Source organism: Doryrhamphus excisus, linkage group LG15 (genome assembly GCF_037039965.1).
Source record: "Doryrhamphus excisus strain RoL-2023G ecotype Guam linkage group LG15, RoL_Dexc_Guam_v1.1, whole genome shotgun sequence".
In the NCBI taxonomy this organism is placed as follows: Eukaryota; Metazoa; Chordata; class Actinopteri; order Syngnathiformes; family Syngnathidae; genus Doryrhamphus; species Doryrhamphus excisus.
Genome location: NC_136371.1, coordinates 16677079 through 16698281, shown reverse-complemented (window position 1 = coordinate 16698281; position 21203 = coordinate 16677079). Strand labels below are relative to the sequence as shown.

The 21203-nt window shown below is 37.5% G+C and overlaps 1 protein-coding gene across 2 annotated transcripts in view; it reads left to right on the top strand.

Moving 5' to 3' along the window:
* The window catches only part of acvr2ab (activin A receptor type 2Ab), a 62058-nt gene that overhangs the window by 18176 nt on the left and 22679 nt on the right, over positions 1-21203 (top strand). For both annotated transcript variants that reach the window (XM_058051973.2, XM_058051972.2), the window contains exons 2-4: positions 7861-8068; positions 10525-10658; positions 13495-13649. In XM_058051973.2, the coding sequence (XP_057907956.1) occupies positions 7861-8068; positions 10525-10658; positions 13495-13649 (497 nt within the window). The remainder of the gene's footprint in view (positions 1-7860; positions 8069-10524; positions 10659-13494; positions 13650-21203) is intronic.

Genomic DNA, 21203 nt, shown 5'->3' with positions numbered 1-21203 from the left:
TCTTTTCTTGGGCATAAAGGCAAAATATGTGTTTCCTATTTATATCTCTCGTCGTCAGTGTCGAGTGTTTGTTTTCATTTGGTTTATATTTAGGTTGCAGCCCAAACGTGGGTCACTGGTCTTTGAAAATAATCTTGGGCTTTTATTCTGAAGATTTTTTTAATGCAGCAGGTTGCCCTACGTTAACACTCCTTAAAGTGACGACAACATTCTTACGCTTAAACACATCTTTCTGTCATCTGTGTGTTTTAAAGATATACAAACAAACTAACAGTAAAATATGGTGGTGGTAGTGTGATGGTCTGGGACTGTGTTTTCTTTTCTTGGGCACTCGTCATCGTTGTCTGTATTTTAACGCCCCTTAAAGTGACGACAACATTCTTACACTTTAACACAGCTTTCTGTCATCTGTGCGTTTTAAAGATATACAAACAAACTAAAGTAAAATATGGTGGTGGTAGTGTGATGGTCTGGGGCTGTGTTTTCTTTTCTTGGGCACTCGTCGTTGTTGTGTGTATTTTAACGCACCTTAAAGTGACGACAACATTCTTACACTTTAACACAGCTTTCTGTCATCTGTGCGTTTTAAAGATATACAAACAAACTAAAGTAAAATATGGTGGTGGTAGTGTGATGGTCTGGGGCTGTGTTTTCTTTTCTTGGGCACTCGTCGTCGTTGTCTGTATTTTAACGCACCTTAAAGTGACGACAACATTCTTACACTTAAACACAGCTTTCTCTCATCTGTGCGTTTTAAAGATATACAAACAAACTAAAGTAAAATATGGTGGCGGTAGTGTAATGGTCTGGGGCTGTGTTTTCTTTTCTTGGGCACTCGTCGTCGTTGTCTGTATTTTAACGCACCTTAAAGTGACGACAACATTCTTACACTTAAACACAGCTTTCTGTCATCTGTGCGTTTTAAAGATATACAAACAAACTAAAGTAAAATATGGTGGTGGTAGTGTGATGGTCTGGGGCTGTGTTTTCTTGGGCACTTGTTGTCGTTGTCTGTATTTTAACGCACCTTAAAGTGACGACAACATTCTTACACTTAAGCACAGCTTTCTGTCATCTGTGCGTTTTAAAGATATACAAACAAACTAAAGTAAAATATGGTGGCGGTAGTGTGATGGTCTGGGGCTGTGTTTTCTTTTCTTGGGCACTCGTCGTCGTCTGTATTTTAACGCCCCTTAAAGTGACGACAACATTCTTACACTTTAACACAGCTTTCTGTCATCTGTGCGTTTTAAAGATATACAAACAAACTAAAGTAAAATATGGTGGTGGTAGTGTGATGGTCTGGGGCTGTGTTTTCTTTTCTTGGGCACTCGTTGTCGTTGTCTGTATTTTAACGCACCTTAAAGTGACGACAACATTCTTACACGTAAACACAGCTTTCTCTCATCTGTGCGTTTTAAAGATATACAAACAAACTAAAGTAAAATATGGTGGTGGTAGTGTGATGGTCTGGGGCTGTGTTTTCTTTTCTTGGGCACTCGTCGTCGTTGTCTGTATTTTAACGCCCCTTAAAGTGACGACAACATTCTTACACTTTAACACAGCTTTCTGTCATCTGTGCGTTTTAAAGATATACAAACAAACTAAAGTAAAATATGGTGGCGGTAGTGTGATGGTCTGGGGCTGTGTTTTCTTTTCTTGGGCACTCGTCGTCGTCTGTATTTTAACGCCCCTTAAAGTGATGACAACATTCTTACACTTTAACACAGCTTTCTGTCATCTGTGCGTTTTAAAGATATACAAACAAACTAAAGTAAAATATGGTGGTGGTAGTGTGATGGTCTGGGGCTGTGTTTTCTTTTCTTGGGCACTCGTCGTCGTTGTCTGTATTTTAACGCCCCTTAAAGTGACGACAACATTATTACACTTAAACACATCTTTCTGTCATCTGTGTGTTTTAAAGATATACAAACAAACTAAAGTAAAATATGGTGGTGGTAGTGTGATGGTCTGGGGCTGTGTTTTCTTTTCTTGGGCACTCGTCGTCGTTGTCTGTATTTTAACGCCCCTTAAAGTGACGACAACATTCTTACACTTAAACACAGCTTTCTCTCATCTGTGCGTTTTAAAGATATACAAACAAACTAACAGTAAAATATGGCGGTGGTAGTGTGATGGTCTGGGGCTGTGTTTTCTTTTCTTGGGCACTCGTCGTCGTTGTCTGTATTTTAACGCACCTTAAAGTGACGACAACATTCTTACACTTAAGCACAGCTTTCTGTCATCTGTGTGTTTTAAAGATATACAAACAAACTAACAGTAAAATATGGCGGTGGTAGTGTGATGGTCTGGGGCTGTGTTTTCTTTTCTTGGGCACTCGTCGTCGTTGTCTGTATTTTAACGCACCTTAAAGTGACGACAACATTCTTACACTTTAACACAGCTTTCTGTCATCTGTGCGTTTTAAAGATATACAAACAAACTAAAGTAAAATATGGTGGTGGTAGTGTGATGGTCTGGGGCTGTGTTTTCTTGGGCACTCGTCGTTGTTGTCTGTATTTTAACGCCCCTTAAAGTGACGACAACATTCTTACACTTAAACACAGCTTTCTCTCATCTGTGCGTTTTAAAGATATACAAACAAACTAAAGTAAAATATGGTGGTGGTAGTGTGATGGTCTGGGGCTGTGTTTTCTTTTCTTGGGCACTCGTCGTCGTTGTCTGTATTTTAACGCACCTTAAAGTGACGACAACATTCTTACACTTTAACACAGCTTTCTGTCATCTGTGTGTTTTAAAGATATACAAACAAACTAAAGTAAAATATGGTGGTGGTAGTGTGATGGTCTGGGGCTGTGTTTTCTTTTCTTGGGCACTCGTCGTCGTTGTCTGTATTTTAACGCCCCTTAAAGTGACGACAACATTCTTACACTTAAACACAGCTTTCTCTCATCTGTGCGTTTTAAAGATATACAAACAAACTAAAGTAAAATATGGTGGTGGTAGTGTGATGTTCTGGGGCTGTGTTTTCTTGGGCACTCGTCGTCGTTGTCTGTATTTTAACGCCCCTTAAAGTGACGACAACATTCTTACACTTAAGCACAGCTTTCTGTCATCTGTGCGTTTTAAAGAAATACAAACAAACTAAAGTAAAATATGGTGGTGGTAGTGTGATGGTCTGGGGCTGTGTTTTCTTTTCTTGGGCACTCGTCGTCGTTGTCTGTATTTTAACGCACCTTAAAGTGACGACAACATTCTTACACGTAAACACAGCTTTCTGTCATCTGTGCGTTTTAAAGATATACAAACAAACTAAAGTAAAATATGGTGGCGGTAGTGTGATGGTCTGGGGCTGTGTTTTCTTTTCTTGGGCACTCGTCGTCGTTGTCTGTATTTTAACGCCCCTTAAAGTGACGACAACATTCTTACACTTAAACACAGCTTTCTCTCATCTGTGCGTTTTAAAGATATACAAACAAACTAAAGTAAAATATGGTGGTGGTAGTGTGATGTTCTGGGGCTGTGTTTTCTTGGGCACTCGTCGTCGTTGTCTGTATTTTAACGCCCCTTAAAGTGACGACAACATTCTTACACTTAAGCACAGCTTTCTGTCATCTGTGCGTTTTAAAGATATACAAACAAACTAAAGTAAAATATGGTGGTGGTAGTGTGATGGTCTGGGGCTGTGTTTTCTTGGGCACTTGTTGTCGTTGTCTGTATTTTAACGCCCCTTAAAGTGACGACAACATTCTTACACTTAAGCACAGCTTTCTGTCATCTGTGCGTTTTAAAGATATACAAACAAACTAAAGTAAAATATGGTGGTGGTAGTGTGATGGTCTGGGGCTGTGTTTTCTTTTCTTGGGCACTCGTCGTCGTTGTCTGTATTTTAACGCACCTTAAAGTGACGACAACATTCTTACACTTAAACACAGCTTTCTGTCATCTGTGCGTTTTAAAGATATACAAACAAACTAAAGTAAAATATGGTGGTGGTAGTGTGATGGTCTGGGGCTGTGTTTTCTTGGGCACTCGTCGTCGTTGTCTGTATTTTAACGCACCTTAAAGTGACGACAACATTCTTACACTTAAGCACAGCTTTCTGTCATCTGTGCGTTTTAAAGAAATACAAACAAACTAAAGTAAAATATGGTGGTGGTAGTGTGATGGTCTGGGGCTGTGTTTTCTTTTCTTGGGCACTCGTCGTCGTTGTCTGTATTTTAACGCACCTTAAAGTGACGACAACATTCTTACACTTAAACACAGCTTTCTGTCATCTGTGCGTTTTAAAGATATACAAACAAACTAAAGTAAAATATGGTGGCGGTAGTGTGATGGTCTGGGGCTGTGTTTTCTTTTCTTGGGCACTCGTCGTCGTTGTCTGTATTTTAACGCACCTTAAAGTGACGACAACATTCTTACACTTAAACACAGCTTTCTGTCATCTGTGCGTTTTAAAGATATACAAACAAACTAAAGTAAAATATGGTGGCGGTAGTGTAATGGTCTGTGGCTTTCTTGGGCATAAAGGCAAAATATGCGTTTCTCGTTTATATCTCTAAACACACAGAAAAGAGCCACATTTTCATGTCTCACATAAAGATTGTCGCTGATGGGCAAAAAGAACGTTGGTGTATGGTTCGGTTTCCAGGCAACAACGCATACAATGCAAAATATTGAGTTTTTCTTCTCTTCATTCTGAACTATTATGCTTTTGTTTAGGAGTTGTGTTGAGATACACAGCATTGTTATTGATGAATAAGCGAGGACTGACCTTTGCCGTTTAAAGCGAACATTCAATTAGCCTCTCAAAGGCGGTTTTGTCATTTTACAGTCTTGACTTTCTCAGACGTGGCCTCACGATGGTGCAGCTGACCTCCCTGTGCTTCTCGCACAATCAGTCATTGTATCAGTTAATCACACTGAAAGATTAGCGCGGCCGGCCTATTCTGTTTCCCTCTATTGTGTTTCTTCTGCACTCGGACATGTCTATGAGTGAGATAAAGGGGGGCCGCTCCCATTCATCGCCCGTGTTCGTGCTCGTAGGTGGATGTCCAGCACTTGCTGGAGTGATCCGCTTTAGATGACTCTGAGCTGCTGCTTGTGCCCAAGGGGATTAATTTCTTCGCTTTATCGCCGCCACTCCACAGCCACTTGGCCGTGCCGGGGGCTGTTAGTAATAAAATGAAATAAAACAAACTTGACCTTTTTAATTGAAATGCAGAGCAAAACAGTAAGGTTGCATGCAGTAAAGAAAAATAAAGCATTGCATTAAATCGGGGGTCTCAAACTCAATTTACTTGGGGGGCCGCTGGAGCTAGGGCCTGGTTGAGACTGGGTCGCATCAGGTTTCCAAAAAAAAAAAAAAAAACAACAAAAAAACGCATTTATTAAAAACAAATTTTTTTTCTTTAAAAAATTTTCAATTTTTTAAATTTCAAAATTCCAATTTTCTACAATAAAACAAAATTCCATTATTCTCAAATATCTACACAAAATAAGATAAAAAAAGAAATAAACAAATCAAGAATAAAGAAAATCAATCAGAAATAAATAAATATAATAATAATAATAAAACAGCAAATAATAAAAACTTAAAAAAACACATAGTTGGTGGGTAGACAAATTATTTTTTTCAGATTAAAATGAACAAAGCATTATTAGAGCCCTGTAGACATGACAAAACACAACTATAGTCACATTTATACTTTTTTTATTAACAACAGATTGCGCAACTGCAGCGTCTTGAGACGCATGCTAACTCGCAAACTAGAGAGCTAGCGACCTAAACGGTAGCCTTCAAGTTATTTCCTTTCAACTTAAATAGCCAAAAACTTACCACTTCCACACGCATAGGGAGGATAACTATTAACAGTTATTTAACCTTTAACATGAACATTAATCAAACGTAATCATTTTTTCTGGGTACATGATACCATACAGCATCCATATCAAACTTTCATATCAAGGCGGGGGCCTCAAACTAGTGTCCTGCGGGCCACATGTGGCCCGCGGGCCGCGTGTTTGAGACCCCTGCATTAAATGGATTGGAACCAGCTTTGTCAAATACATATAAATATATAAAACTTTCTTTTAAAATGTGATATGGGCCGCACGGTGGATAAGTGGTTAGCTTGTTGGCCACACAGTCAGGGCATTTTTTTCTGTTGGTTTCCTCCCACAATCCAAAAACATGCATTTTTAGATTAACCGGCAACTCCAAATTGTCTATATGTGCCCTGTGATTGGCTGGTGACCAGACCAGGGTGTACGCTGGGATAGGCTCCAGCATATCCGCGACCCTATTGAGGATAAACGGCATAGAAAATGGACAGGGGATGCTTTTATTTCCATAATATAAGAACTTTTTTTTTCATGGCTCAATTCTCCAAAAATTAAAACTGGTTTGTTTCTCATAGTATGACTTTTACAAAAATATTTTTTTCTTTAATATTTGAAAAATTACATTTTCCCCATAATATATAAGTCCATTCTAATAAAATGTTTTTTCTTGGTCATAAAGGCAGAATATGACTGTAGGGACTGCAGTTAAAATACTATAGGAATAAAGTTAGTTGAAACTAATACACTTTTTTCTTGTTTTATTCTTGTGCTAAAGTGCTATGAAAAAGTTTGGGCACCCCTGATAAGTTTTTCATTTTGATAACTAGTTGTTGGTATCAGAAATTTTAGTTAAATATATATACAGTAAAGTCTCGTTATATCGATATCGGTTAAAACGAATTACTACTTATTACGATACTATTTTCATTTCCCGGCAAATTTCTAGTCTTTTATGATATAATTAGCTCCGTTAGTACGATACCCGGTTATTATGATAATCCGGTTACTACGATGCCCTTGTCATCTCCCGCCAGCCAATTTGGTCTGCTTATATCGATACAAAAGCAGCTTAAATCAATCTTTGCTTAAGGATTTCAATACCAAAAAAGAACACGGCGAACGGCTGCTTCCAGTCAACTTTATTTTTCACACTTCCACCACCAGAGTGCAGCACACACAGCGGAAAACACCCGTCCCTCGCGCCTACCCCTCCGGGTGGCAACACCTTCCCTATCTATAGTTCCGGGGTGAATTATGTCACGGTAACCGGTAATCACTACAGCGTAAGTTTATTTTGATTTACTGTAGTACAAAATGTATTGTAGTACAAAAGCATGCTAGATACGCAATCCATGAACTCAAGGAGAAAATTACATGCCATATCAAAGATCCGCCCACTTTTAATGCAGTTCGGCGCAGGATCGGATATATGGATAGTCTGGTTATATCGCTATTTTTTCCGACTCCCAGGAATATCGATATAACGAGACTTTACTGTATATATACGTGTATAGATAGACAGATATGGGCACCCCAGCCTCCAAATTTCGGCACCTTTCTGTAAATCCTATAAACTTAATTTGAGTTCTCATCTATCACTGTGTTAGTCTGCTATATGATATATTTCACTGAAATTTTCTGATCAGTGATTTATAAAAGGGAAATCTTAAATGATCAAGGGTGCCCAAACCTTTTCATACCACTGTATAGAACTTTTTATTATATTCTTTACAAAATATCCAAACGGCCTTTGCTGTTTTTTCATGATTCGTATGTAGCCTTCGTTGGAAAAAAGTGTGTAGATATCTGCATTGTTGGTTTTAATTAATGAATGCTTGCTTTTTTGTACCTGTACAGACTCACACCTGAGAACATTGCATGGAAGCATCCATTGTTCATTGAGAAATGAACGTCCTTGCAGCTTTTCTTTGTCACTAATTTTTTTTTTTGAATAATAGATCAAGAAAAGCTCCATCTCCATTCCAGTTTTTGAAAAGCAGAAAATATCACCCGTGTCGCTGAGATTTGCATGTTTGTCATCTTCCTCCTCGCCAGGTACAATCCTGGGACGCTCCGATACGCAGGAGTGCAGCTACTACAACTCCAGCTGGGAAAAGGAGCGCACCAACCGCAGCGGCATTGAACCGTGTTATGGCGATAAAGACAAGCGGCGGCACTGCTTCGCCACGTGGAAGAATACTTCCGGAACGGTGGAGGTGGTCAAACAAGGCTGCTGGTTGGACGACATCAACTGCTATGACAGGTATGCTCAGGGAGTGGCGGGGAAAAACGAGATGAGTTGAGACGGTGAAGATTAATTAACTGAGATTAATTGAGATCGATCAGTCTGGAAAAGCCATTTTTAAAGCTTTAGGACTCCAGCAAACTACATTAAGAGCCATTATCCACAAAGGGCGAAAACAGTTGTGAACCTTCCCGGGACCAACCAAAGTTACCCTAAGAGTGCAGTGACAACTCACCCAAGAGGTCACAAAAGACCCCACAACGACATCTAAAGAACCCGTAGGCCTCACTCGCCTCAGTCAAACGGGGGCCCTATTATGCTCATTTTCAGCCCTTTCTATTGAGTGGTGGGCTCCTACAGAGCAGCTACACACAATAACCGCCGCAGAATGCTTTCTAGATCTTCCAGAATCAGCGTTTCCATATCCAAACAGTCTGCTTACTCCGCTCTTAGCCTTACTCCGGGTACGCTGTGATTGGTCACACAGCTTGCACATCTTGAACTTGATACCTCCGCATCAAATCCAGTCTATATCGATATGAACGCTATACTTATTTTTGATATCACGCATCACAGAAATATCGATATTTTAAAAATATCGATATATTGCCCAACCATTGAAAAAATTGAAGGCATTTTGTCCTCACTTACTTTGTCATTGATGAATGTTTTAAATTTGATGAGCTAAAAAATGTAAGTGGCCTCAAGCTTTCCACGCAAGACCTCGCGCAAACTTAGTAATGACTTCAGGCTAAAGTTAGAGCAAAGCAAACATGCATAAAAAAAAAAAAATCAGAATTCACACTATTGTATATTCTGCACAGCGTGTTTCAGCACATCATTTATAAAAAAATACAATGGCCTTAACTGTCGAAGAAATAAAATAAAGGTTTTGATACCTTATTAACCCCTTGGCTGGCACCCACACAGTACTGAAGCCATCTGACGTTTCTGTTGAGATTGTTTTCGTGTGTTTTTTTTTTGTCCGATCGTTATTTAAGCGCACCATGCAATCTTTTCAATTTATATTCATGTACTCCCTATCCCACTTTGGGGTCTCGGCCAGGGATGTCCAAAGTATGACGCGGGAGCCATAAAAAACATAAATGTAAAAAAAAAATGTCAATAATGTTCAAGAATAAAAACAAAATATTAGTAGAATAAAGTCATAATTGAGGATTTTTTTAATGTTTTTTTTTAAAAAGGTGAAATGTCAAAAACTAAAATTTTAAAATATTTTTTGCCAAGTTGTAACATGAGAAACAAAGAAATTGCAATTAAAAAAATACAATGAGTTAAAGTTATAGTATTGCAATAATAGAGTCAAAATATTATCAGAATAATATTACTACATAAAATTCAGGGTAAGGCCGTGTGAACATGTCCCATTTACTGCCATTCATTTTGTCAATGGGAAAAATGAATGGAGAATATTGAAAGTTGAATTCTGAGAAATACTCAATCTGCCCAAAGAGAAAACAAATATATTTACTTTAATAACCGTATAAAAAATGATGTTGTATAGAAGTTCATTGTACTCAACATTTCCAGGTCAACTTTTTAGAAATTGCACATTTTCCGAAATTTTGCAAAAGTTTATGTGTGAGGTGGCACCCCTAAATTTCCTTAAAACTTTGCAGAAGACATTTTTATGTTCATTAGGAAAAAAAAATGAAATGCCAGCCAAATTGATATATATCCCATTCAAATTTGATGCACCCTAATACAGTAAAGTCTCGTTATATCGATATTCTCGGGAGTCGGAAAAAATAGCGATATAACCGGACTATCCATATATCCGATCCTGCGCCGAACTGCATTAAAAGTGGGCGGATCTTTGATATGGCATGTAATTTTCTCCTTGAGTTCATGGATTGCGTATCTAGCATGCTTTTGTACTACAATAAATTTTGTACTACAGTAAATAAAAATAAACTTACGCTGTAGTGATTACCGTTTACCGTGACATAATTCACCCCGGAACTATCGATAGGGAAGGTGTTGCCACCCGGAGGGGTAGGCGTGAGGGACGGGTGTTTTTTCCGCTGTGTGTGCTGCACTCTGGTGGTGGAAGTGTGAAAAATAAAGTTGACTGGAAGCAGCCGTTCGCCGTGTTCTTTTTTGGTATTGAAATCCTTAAGCAAAGATTGATTTAAGCTGCTTTTGTATCGATATAAGCAGACCAAATTGGTTGGCGGGAGATGAAAAGGGCATCGTAGTAACCGGATTATCATAATAACCGGGTATCGTACTAACGGAGGTAATTATATCATAAAAGACTAGAAATTTGCCGGGAAATGAAAATAGTATCGTAATAAGTAGTAATTCGTTTTAACCGATATCGATATAACGAGACTTTACTGTATATATAATATATATATATCACATACAGTACACTGCAGCTATTCTCTTAACAACAAAGGTTTTGTCACTCCGTACTAACGTTTCATTTTCCTTACTGTTCCGCTCTGCAGCAACGAGTGCGTGGAGAGGAAGGAGAATCCCGATGTTTTCTTCTGCTGCTGTGAAGGCAACATGTGCAACGAACGGTTCCTGTACGCACCTGATACTCCCCCACAGAGTGACACACACCAGTCTACCGCCTACAGTATGTACTGTCAAACAGCAAACACACACACACACGCATGATATGGCGAATATGCTAATGCACTGTACATAGTTGAGGGTCATTTGTACGCCAGCAAATACGAACAGGCTCTGTTGAATATTTAGCTAGTTATGCAACATTTCTTACGCAAAGCAGCGTTAGCATAGCATTTGAGTATGTGGAATCAAACTAAATACAAGGATGAAGAGTCTTGAACCAGTCATAATGTGTTATATATATCACTATATTGACACTTACTATGGTACCCATTATGGCATTGGATGCTCATATCACCTCCTACTTCGGTACGAGGTACATTATTAAAAAAAACAAACAAAAAAAAAACTTAAATTGTATTATGGAAAGCAGGAAGTGAACAAATGTAACAGTTACTGAATGTAACAGTTACTGTTCTCCATGGACACAAAAGTCACGATTTTCTCTTTTGGTATGTGACAAAAAATTAATAAAATTAATTAGAAATGAATATTTTTTTAATTAAAAATTCAAAAAAAATTAAACATTTAAAAAATTAAAAGTAAAATAAATAAAACAAATTAATAAAATAAAGTAAAAAAATACTTAAATTATATTGGGAAAGCAGGAAGTGAACAAATGTAACAGTTACTGATTGTAAAAGTACCAGATGGAGGGGTAGGATTTAATAAGCTTTGCTTCTTCCTACTCCTTTCGGACATGTGGAACTGGGAACTGATTATGTGATGCATTCAATTGTAATCTGATGCATGTTCAAATGAAATTAAACCATTACCATTTTTCACCACCTTAAGACTTGGCACAAAGCTCCAATATGATATTAGTATTAGTAGTATAAATATAAGTATTTTTGAATTGCTTCCATTTTGAGCATAGCTAAATGTTTGTTACATAAAAGATCCCATGTGACTTTTTCTATATTTCCAAAAGAGAGTAGTCTACTTTATTTTGGGACTCTCAAGTTTTTTTATGTGCATCTTGCATGAAGCTTTAACACTTAATGAATAATAAATAAATAGCAAATAAATAGCAAATATTAGCTAATAAATAGCAAATAATAGCAAATAATAGCTAATAAATAAAAATAAATAAAAAATATATAATAAATTAATAATAAATTAATAATAAATTAATAATAAATTAATAATAAATTAATAATAAATTAATAATAGATTAATAATAAATTAATAATAAATTAATTAATAATAAATTAATTAATAATAAATTAATAATAAATCCTCATGCTAGACGGAACCTGTTGTGTTCATTTTTAGCCATTTGTATTGAGTTGTGGACGCCTATACAGGTATAGCGGCTACATATGATAAGATATGATATGATCAGAAATCTTTCTAGATCTTCCCGAATCTACGCCTATTCCAGCTGTATTACCTTGGATTTACTGTTCTTTTTTTTTACTTTTTACTGTTGTCTGTTTTAATTTATTCCATCTACTACGGCCCACCTTTGGGCACGGCCACTCCCAAGTCACACTTCCAAGCGCTCCCAACGACTTCCGGACTACTGCCGAACCCCACTTCCTAACTTTGTCGGCATAGGAGTCGATTATAAATGAATAAACACTTTGGAGGGCTAATTAAAAAGTGGTTAGGTGGTACTCATAGCTCATGGGCTACTGGTTGGAGACCCCTGAATTACTTACCGATCGTGGTGGAAAAGGCTATTAGCAACCGCAGACATCTGCAAGCTTGTAATTTGTATACATGCAGGTAAGGCGCTCCCTGTATGCACACTATATAGTGCTACACACTGATAAATTGTTACTTACAGCTTTTTAAAAAAATTTTTTAATTATATTTATTTGGGCAAATACACGAAACACCACAGTGCATTTCTTACATCAATCAAAATACAACTTTTGTATTCAGCTATCTAAACACAAGCTGAAAAGGAGTAGGCTGAAGCAAAAGTTTATAAATGCCTACCCCTTTTTGCAAGATATAATCATGTTCATGCCACTGTCTTGTTTTCAACTGTTATTATTATCATTGTAATATTATTATTGTTATTATCATTATCATTATAATCATCATTGTGAGTGTGAATGGTTGTTTGTCTATCGGCCCTGTGATTGGCTGGCGACCAGTCCAGGGTGTACCCCGCCTCACGCCCGAAGACAGCTGGGATAGGCTCCAGCACCTACCACGACCCTCGTGAGGAAAAGTGGTAGAAAATGAATGAATGAATAATCATCATTAATATTACCATTTTCATCATTATAGTTAACAATTTTTTTTTTTTAATTATTTAATTTTACTGACTTTTTTGCTTTTTGCAAGCTTGTAACATTTGAACTACATTGAACAGAATAGTGGAAAAAGCATAATAGGTCTTCTTTAAGTATTATAATAAAATCAACTTTTCAGGCACATTTGGCTTTGGTTTTGTCTGAACTCAATTTGCGGATGAAATATTTGGATATATATTGTATATCAATATTCAAGGTATGAGTTTTGGTCCATATTGCACAGCCCTAAGTCAGGTAAAAAAAAAATGTTGCAACTGTGTTTTCTTCATTGCTGCCATTGCTTTGACCACTGAGGTCTGATAAGCCTGTCCCACCCTTCACTGGGTGGGTAGGCAGGGCCAGCAGGCGCCACCCTGAAGCTCCTACAGGGGTCAGACACAGTTCAGAGCACTGTTATTTTTGGCTGGAGGATTATGTGATGTCACAAGATGGATTTGCTCGTCCTGCTGTGCGGATGCGTGTTCATGCATTTGTATGAACCCCCCGGTGCAGCGACCGAGATCCGGCACAATTTTGTCACTCCAAAGGTTTCACATTGTTGTTTTTTTTTTTTTTTTTTTGTCTTTGCAGCCACATCCAACCCATTTTCCCAGAAGCCTCAGCTCTTCAGTACTCTGCTTTACTCCCTGGTTCCTATCATCGGATTGGCCGCCGTTGTGCTCTTCTCCTTCTGGATGTGGAGGCACCACAAGTTGGCCTATCCGGCAGCCCTGGTTCCGACACATGTAAGGAAACATAATACATGCACATACTTAATTCGCCATGATCCGCTGCTTGTAATCATCGTCATCGCTCATCCTCGGCACGCTTTCATTACCATTCTCGTTGCCATCTTGCCTAAATGTTGCTGCTCGTGCAGGTAGTAGAACATTCAAGTAATGGATTTCTCCTGCAAGATCTCAAACCTCTCAAAGAAAGTCATACACATAAATCTCAATCTGCGTCACGGGGCGCACAACTATGGCATGTTCAAGGACCGGCTGCAACACCGGGAAAAAAAACACATTATTACTGCAGTATAAAGAACATAAATATGCAAAAATTGAGGGCTTTTTAACTTATTTAAGTGTGTCTCCCACAGCTCAGAAAAATGCACTAATTAGTCACAAGAATGTCAATTGTCAATTAACTATTCAAGATTAAACAACTTATTTTTTTATATTGTATAAGCGACACAGAATGTCCTCTATGAAGGTTTTTTTAGACGCTGAATTTATGTAACTGATTTTTTTTTCTCCGCTAAAAATGTATTTATTTTCAGCAAAATGCACGTGCATTTGAAAATTTCAAATTGCTAACAAAATTTTTATTCAGTTTATAGAAATTCACTGTCATAAAAAAAAAATCTATGAATTGTGTCTTTGAGTCTTTAACCTTCGTATGAGGCGTTCACGCACATTACGTTACTCAATTTGAGCACCAATGCTCAATTTAATCACTCTGTTTTCAGTTTGTATTCATGTACTCCCGACCCCACTTTGGGGTCTCGGCCAGGGGTGTCCAAAGCATGGGAGCCATAAAAAACATAAATTTGAAAAAAAAAAAAATCAATAATGTTCAAGAATAAAAACAAAATATTAGTAGAATAAAGTCATAATTGAGGAATTTTTTTAAATGTTTTTTTTTTAAAGTTGAAATGTTAAAAACAAAAATTTTAAAATATTTTTCCCAAGTTGTAACATGAGAAACAAAGAAATTGCAATTAAAAAAAATACATTGAGTTAAAGTTATAGTATTGCAATAATAGAGTCAAAATATTATCAGAATAAATACATATTACAGGAAAAAAAATGTATGAGAAGAAAAAACAAAAGAAGGCATCCTGGACTGGTGGCCAGCCAATCACAGGGCACATATAGACAAACAACCATTCACACTCACATTCATAGCTATGGACAATTTGGAGTCGCTAATTGACCTAGCATGTTTTTGGAATGTGGGAGGAAACCGGAGTACCCGGAGAAAACCCACACATGCAAACGCCACACAGAGATGGCCGAGGGTGGAATCGAACTCGGGTCTCCCAGCTACTTGTCTGCCCTTTTTTGTTGAAACTTATTCAGTTTGATTTTCACGGCGCAAGTAGACAAGAGATTGGAATATGATATATATAATATATCACGTGATGTTGATGTTTACGTTTTTCTGGGCATGCCCTATTGACTATTCAGTTTGATTTTCACGGCGCATGTAGACAAGAGATTGGAATATATATATAATATATCACGTGATGTTGACGTTTACGTTTTTCTGGGCATGCCCTATTGACTATTCTGTTTGATTTTCACGGCGCATGTAGACAAGAGATTGGAATATGATATATATAATATATCACGTGATGTTGATGTTTACGTTTTTCTGGGCATGCCCTATTGACTATCCTGTTTGATTTTCACGGCGCATGTAGACAAGAGATTGGAATATGATATATATAATATATCACGTGATGTTGATGTTTACGTTTTTCTGGGCATGCCCTATTGACTATTCTGTTTGATTTTCACGGCGCATGTAGACAAGAGATTGGAATATGATATATATAATATATCACGTGATGTTGATGTTTACGTTTTTCTGGGCATGCCCCATTGACTATTCTGTTTGATTTTCACGGCGCATGTAGACAAGAGATTGGAATATGATATATATAATATATCACGTGATGTTGATGTTTACGTTTTTCTGGGCATGCCCTATTGACTATTCTGTTTGATTTTCACGGCGCATGTAGACAAGAGATTGGAATATGATATATATATCACGTGATGTTGATGTTTACGTTTTTCTGGGCATGCCCTATTGACTATCCTGTTAGATTTTCACGGCGCATGTAGACAAGAGATTGGAATATGATATATATAATATATCACGTGATGTTGATGTTTATGTTTTTCTGGGCATGCCCTATTGACTATTCTGTTTGATTTTCACGGTGCATGTAGACAAGAGATTGGAATATGATATATGTAATATATCACGTGATGTTGATGTTTACGTTTTTCTGGGCATGCCCTATTGACTATTCTGTTTGATTTTCACAGCGCATGTAGACAAGAGATTGGAATATGATATATATATCACGTGATGTTGATGTTTACGTTTTTCTGGGCATGCCCTATTGACTATTCTGTTTGATTTTCACGGCGCATGTAGACAAGAGATTGGAATATGATATATATATCACGTGATGTTGATGTTTACGTTTTTCTGGGCATGCCCTATTGACTATCCTGTTAGATTTTCACGGCGCATGTAGACAAGAGATTGGAATATGATATATATAATATATCACGTGATGTTGATGTTTATGTTTTTCTGGGCATGCCCTATTGACTATTCTGTTTGATTTTCACGGTGCATGTAGACAAGAGATTGGAATATGATATATGTAATATATCACGTGATGTTGATGTTTACGTTTTTCTGGGCATGCCCTATTGACTATTCTGTTTGATTTTCACAGCGCATGTAGACAAGAGATTGGAATATGATATATATATCACGTGATGTTGATGTTTACGTTTTTCTGGGCATGCCCTATTGACTATTCTGTTTGATTTTCACGGCGCATGTAGACAAGAGATTGGAATATGATATATATAATATATCACGTGATGTTGATGTTTACGTTTTTCTGGGCATGCCCTATTGACTATTCTGTTTGATTTTCACGGCGCATGTAGACAAGAGATTGGAATATGATATATATAATATATCACGTGATGTTGATGTTTACGTTTTTCTGGGCATGCCCTATTGACTATTCAGTTTGATTTTCACGGCGCAAGTAGACAAGAGATTGGAATATGATATATATAATATATCACGTGATGTTGATGTTTACGTTTTTCTGGGCATGCCCTATTGACTATTCTGTTTGATTTTCACGGCGCATGTAGACAAGAGATTGGAATATGATATATATAATATATCACGTGATGTTGATGTTTACGTTTTTCTGGGCATGCCCTATTGACTATTCTGTTTGATTTTCACGGCGCATGTAGACAAGAGATTGGAATATGATATATATAATATATCACGTGATGTTGATGTTTACGTTTTTCTGGGCATGCCCCATTGACTATTCTGTTTGATTTTCACGGCGCATGTAGACAAGAGATTGGAATATGATATATATAATATATCACGTGATGTTGATGTTTACGTTTTTCTGGGCATGCCCTATTGACTATTCTGTTTGATTTTCACGGCGCATGTAGACAAGAGATTGGAATATGATATATATATCACGTGATGTTGATGTTTACGTTTTTCTGGGCATGCCCTATTGACTATCCTGTTAGATTTTCACGGCGCATGTAGACAAGAGATTGGAATATGATATATATAATATATCACGTGATGTTGATGTTTATGTTTTTCTGGGCATGCCCTATTGACTATTCTGTTTGATTTTCACGGTGCATGTAGACAAGAGATTGGAATATGATATATGTAATATATCACGTGATGTTGATGTTTACGTTTTTCTGGGCATGCCCTATTGACTATTCTGTTTGATTTTCACAGCGCATGTAGACAAGAGATTGGAATATGATATATATATCACGTGATGTTGATGTTTACGTTTTTCTGGGCATGCCCTATTGACTATTCTGTTTGATTTTCACGGCGCATGTAGACAAGAGATTGGAATATGATATATATATCACGTGATGTTGATGTTTACGTTTTTCTGGGCATGCCCTATTGACTATTCTGTTTGATTTTCACGGCGCATGTAGACAAGAGATTGGAATATGATATATATATCACGTGATGTTGATGTTTACGTTTTTCTGGGCATGCCCTATTGACTATCCTGTTAGATTTTCACGGCGCATGTAGACAAGAGATTGGAATATGATATATATAATATATCACGTGATGTTGATGTTTATGTTTTTCTGGGCATGCCCTATTGACTATTCTGTTTGATTTTCACGGTGCATGTAGACAAGAGATTGGAATATGATATATGTAATATATCACGTGATGTTGATGTTTACGTTTTTCTGGGCATGCCCTATTGACTATTCTGTTTGATTTTCACAGCGCATGTAGACAAGAGATTGGAATATGATATATATATCACGTGATGTTGATGTTTACGTTTTTCTGGGCATGCCCTATTGACTATTCTGTTTGATTTTCACGGCGCATGTAGACAAGAGATTGGAATATGATATATATAATATATCACGTGATGTTGATGTTTACGTTTTTCTGGGCATGCCCTATTGACTATTCTGTTTGATTTTCACGGCGCATGTAGACAAGAGATTGGAATATGATATATATAATATATCACGTGATGTTGATGTTTATGTTTTTCTGGGCATGCCCTATTGACTATTCTGTTTGATTTTCACGGTGCATGTAGACAAGAGATTGGAATATGATATATGTAATATATCACGTGATGTTGATGTTTACGTTTTTCTGGGCATGCCCTATTGACTATTCTGTTTGATTTTCACAGCGCATGTAGACAAGAGATTGGAATATGATATATATATCACGTGATGTTGATGTTTACGTTTTTCTGGGCATGCCCTATTGACTATTCTGTTTGATTTTCACGGCGCATGTAGACAAGAGATTGGAATATGATATATATATCACGTGATGTTGATGTTTACGTTTTTCTGGGCATGCCCTATTGACTATTCTGTTTGATTTTCACGGCGCATGTAGACAAGAGATTGGAATATGATATATATATCACGTGATGTTGATGTTTACGTTTTTCTGGGCATGCCCTATTGACTATCCTGTTAGATTTTCACGGCGCATGTAGACAAGAGATTGGAATATGATATATATAATATATCACGTGATGTTGATGTTTATGTTTTTCTGGGCATGCCCTATTGACTATTCTGTTTGATTTTCACGGTGCATGTAGACAAGAGATTGGAATATGATATATGTAATATATCACGTGATGTTGATGTTTACGTTTTTCTGGGCATGCCCTATTGACTATTCTGTTTGATTTTCACAGCGCATGTAGACAAGAGATTGGAATATGATATATATATCACGTGATGTTGATGTTTACGTTTTTCTGGGCATGCCCTATTGACTATTCTGTTTGATTTTCACGGCGCATGTAGACAAGAGATTGGAATATGATATATATAATATATCACGTGATGTTGATGTTTACGTTTTTCTGGGCATGCCCTATTGACTATTCTGTTTGATTTTCACGGCGCATGTAGACAAGAGATTGGAATATGATATATATAATATATCACGTGATGTTGATGTTTACGTTTTTCTGGGCATGCCCTATTGACTATTCTGTTTGATTTTCACGGCGCATGTAGACAAGAGATTGGAATATGATATATATAATATATCACGTGATGTTGATGTTTACGTTTTTCTGGGCATGCCCAATTGACTATTCAGTTTGATTTTCACGGCGCATGTAGACAAGAGATTAGAATATGATATATATATCACGTGATGTTGATGTTTAAGTTTTTCTGGGCATGCCCTATTGACTATTCTGTTTGATTTTCACGGCGCATGTAGACAAGAGATTGGAATATGATATATATAATATATCACGTGATGTTAACGTTTACGTTTTTCTGGGCATGCCCTATTGACTATTCTGTTCTGTTCCGATTTTCACGGCGCATGTAGACAAGAGATTGGAATATTGCTTTCTATGGGTACCATTGTTTCCCGAAAGGTCATTCGGAAAGAGAAAACTCGTCATGTAAACGTGGCTACCGTCGAGTGTCATGTGACATTTTGTAACATTTTTCGTTTTTTCCAATGTAAAAAAACGTGGTTCAAAAAAGGTTGAAAAACACTAGTCTAGGGAGTACTTGTGTGACTGCACAGACTTTACATAATTGCTTTCTAGTTTCTACAAAATGAACTTTAATTGTCTTATTTTACATGATAACACGCTTAAAATGAAAATAATTGTTACCAGAGCAAAGTTCTGACCCACAATCTGTACCGACTCCTAACCGGTTCGTGACCCCCCTCTCACAAACATCGCCTCTGTGATGCCCGCCTCGCTTGCCAACACGTTCCATAGCTGCTTACTTGAACGTTTTCATGTAGCGTCATCGGGGACACGTTTCGTAATCTTTGCTGTACCGTTTGTTTTATTTTTATTTTTATTTGGAAGGCGGTTTAAACACGACTTGCTCGGGTGTGTATGTGTGGGGGGGTGTCTGCATTATTGATAATGCTTTGTATTGGCAAACAAAACTAAACGCATAGACGCTCGAAGCACTGCCTTGGAGAGCGGCGATGGATCGACGGATGGATGGATGGATGGGTGGGTGGGTGGATGGAGCCCGTTGCGGGGGAGGCAGGGAAAAGAGACATACAAGACTTTGGTGGGTTGAATCTGGTACGGCGCCGTAGCTGGAAAACACTACCGCATTAATGGCATGGAAAATACACCGCCCGTAGAAGCTTATGAAAGATCCTACCCGGAAACAGTTGAATAATAAATAATAATCACAGCAAAGAAAACAAACAACATCCACTGAAAGAGGCATCAGGTTGCGCAGACGGTGTAGACACAATCTACCAGATTAAAATGAGGTCACGTCCATTTATGTAATAGTAATATGATATGCTGCATAATGAGTTTGTATGGTTTTCTGGAAGGAGATGGCGCAGTCATGGCCACCGGTGCTTCTTGAGTTATTGATTGGACTTTTAAGAAGGTTACAAGACAGGAGACGTATGGCAATTAAACTCAAAAAAGAAGCCACGGTCTCGGCTTGTTCATTTTCGTGAAAACGTTTATCATCGGCGGAGAGGCGATAAGCACCGGTCGCTATTTAAAAATACATGAAATTAAAAGTAGCTCTGTGCTTAACACGCGTTATCGATCCTTCCGTTTAATGCTCAAGCGTATATCCGTTTAAGTTGCTCTTGATGCTTGTCCAAAGGCATTGAACTAATTGAGGACGCACATTATGTACATTGTGTCGACACCCCCGGCAACCGTCAAAACAATGCATAGCTACCATGCTAAATGGGAGACGTGCACAAAAACACGAATCCTAAGCCACTTTTTAAAAAATATATTAACAGGGACCAATTATGCTAATTTTTCGACCCTTTTGTATTGAGTTGTGGACTCTTAGAGCTGCCAGGATCTGTACCTATTCCTTGGAAAACGGTCTTTCAATTTATAAAGTCAGTTTATAAAGTCTTTGGAGAGCTAATACCATGCTAAATGGGAGATACAGCAAAAAAACACGAATCCTAAGCCACTTTTTAAAAAA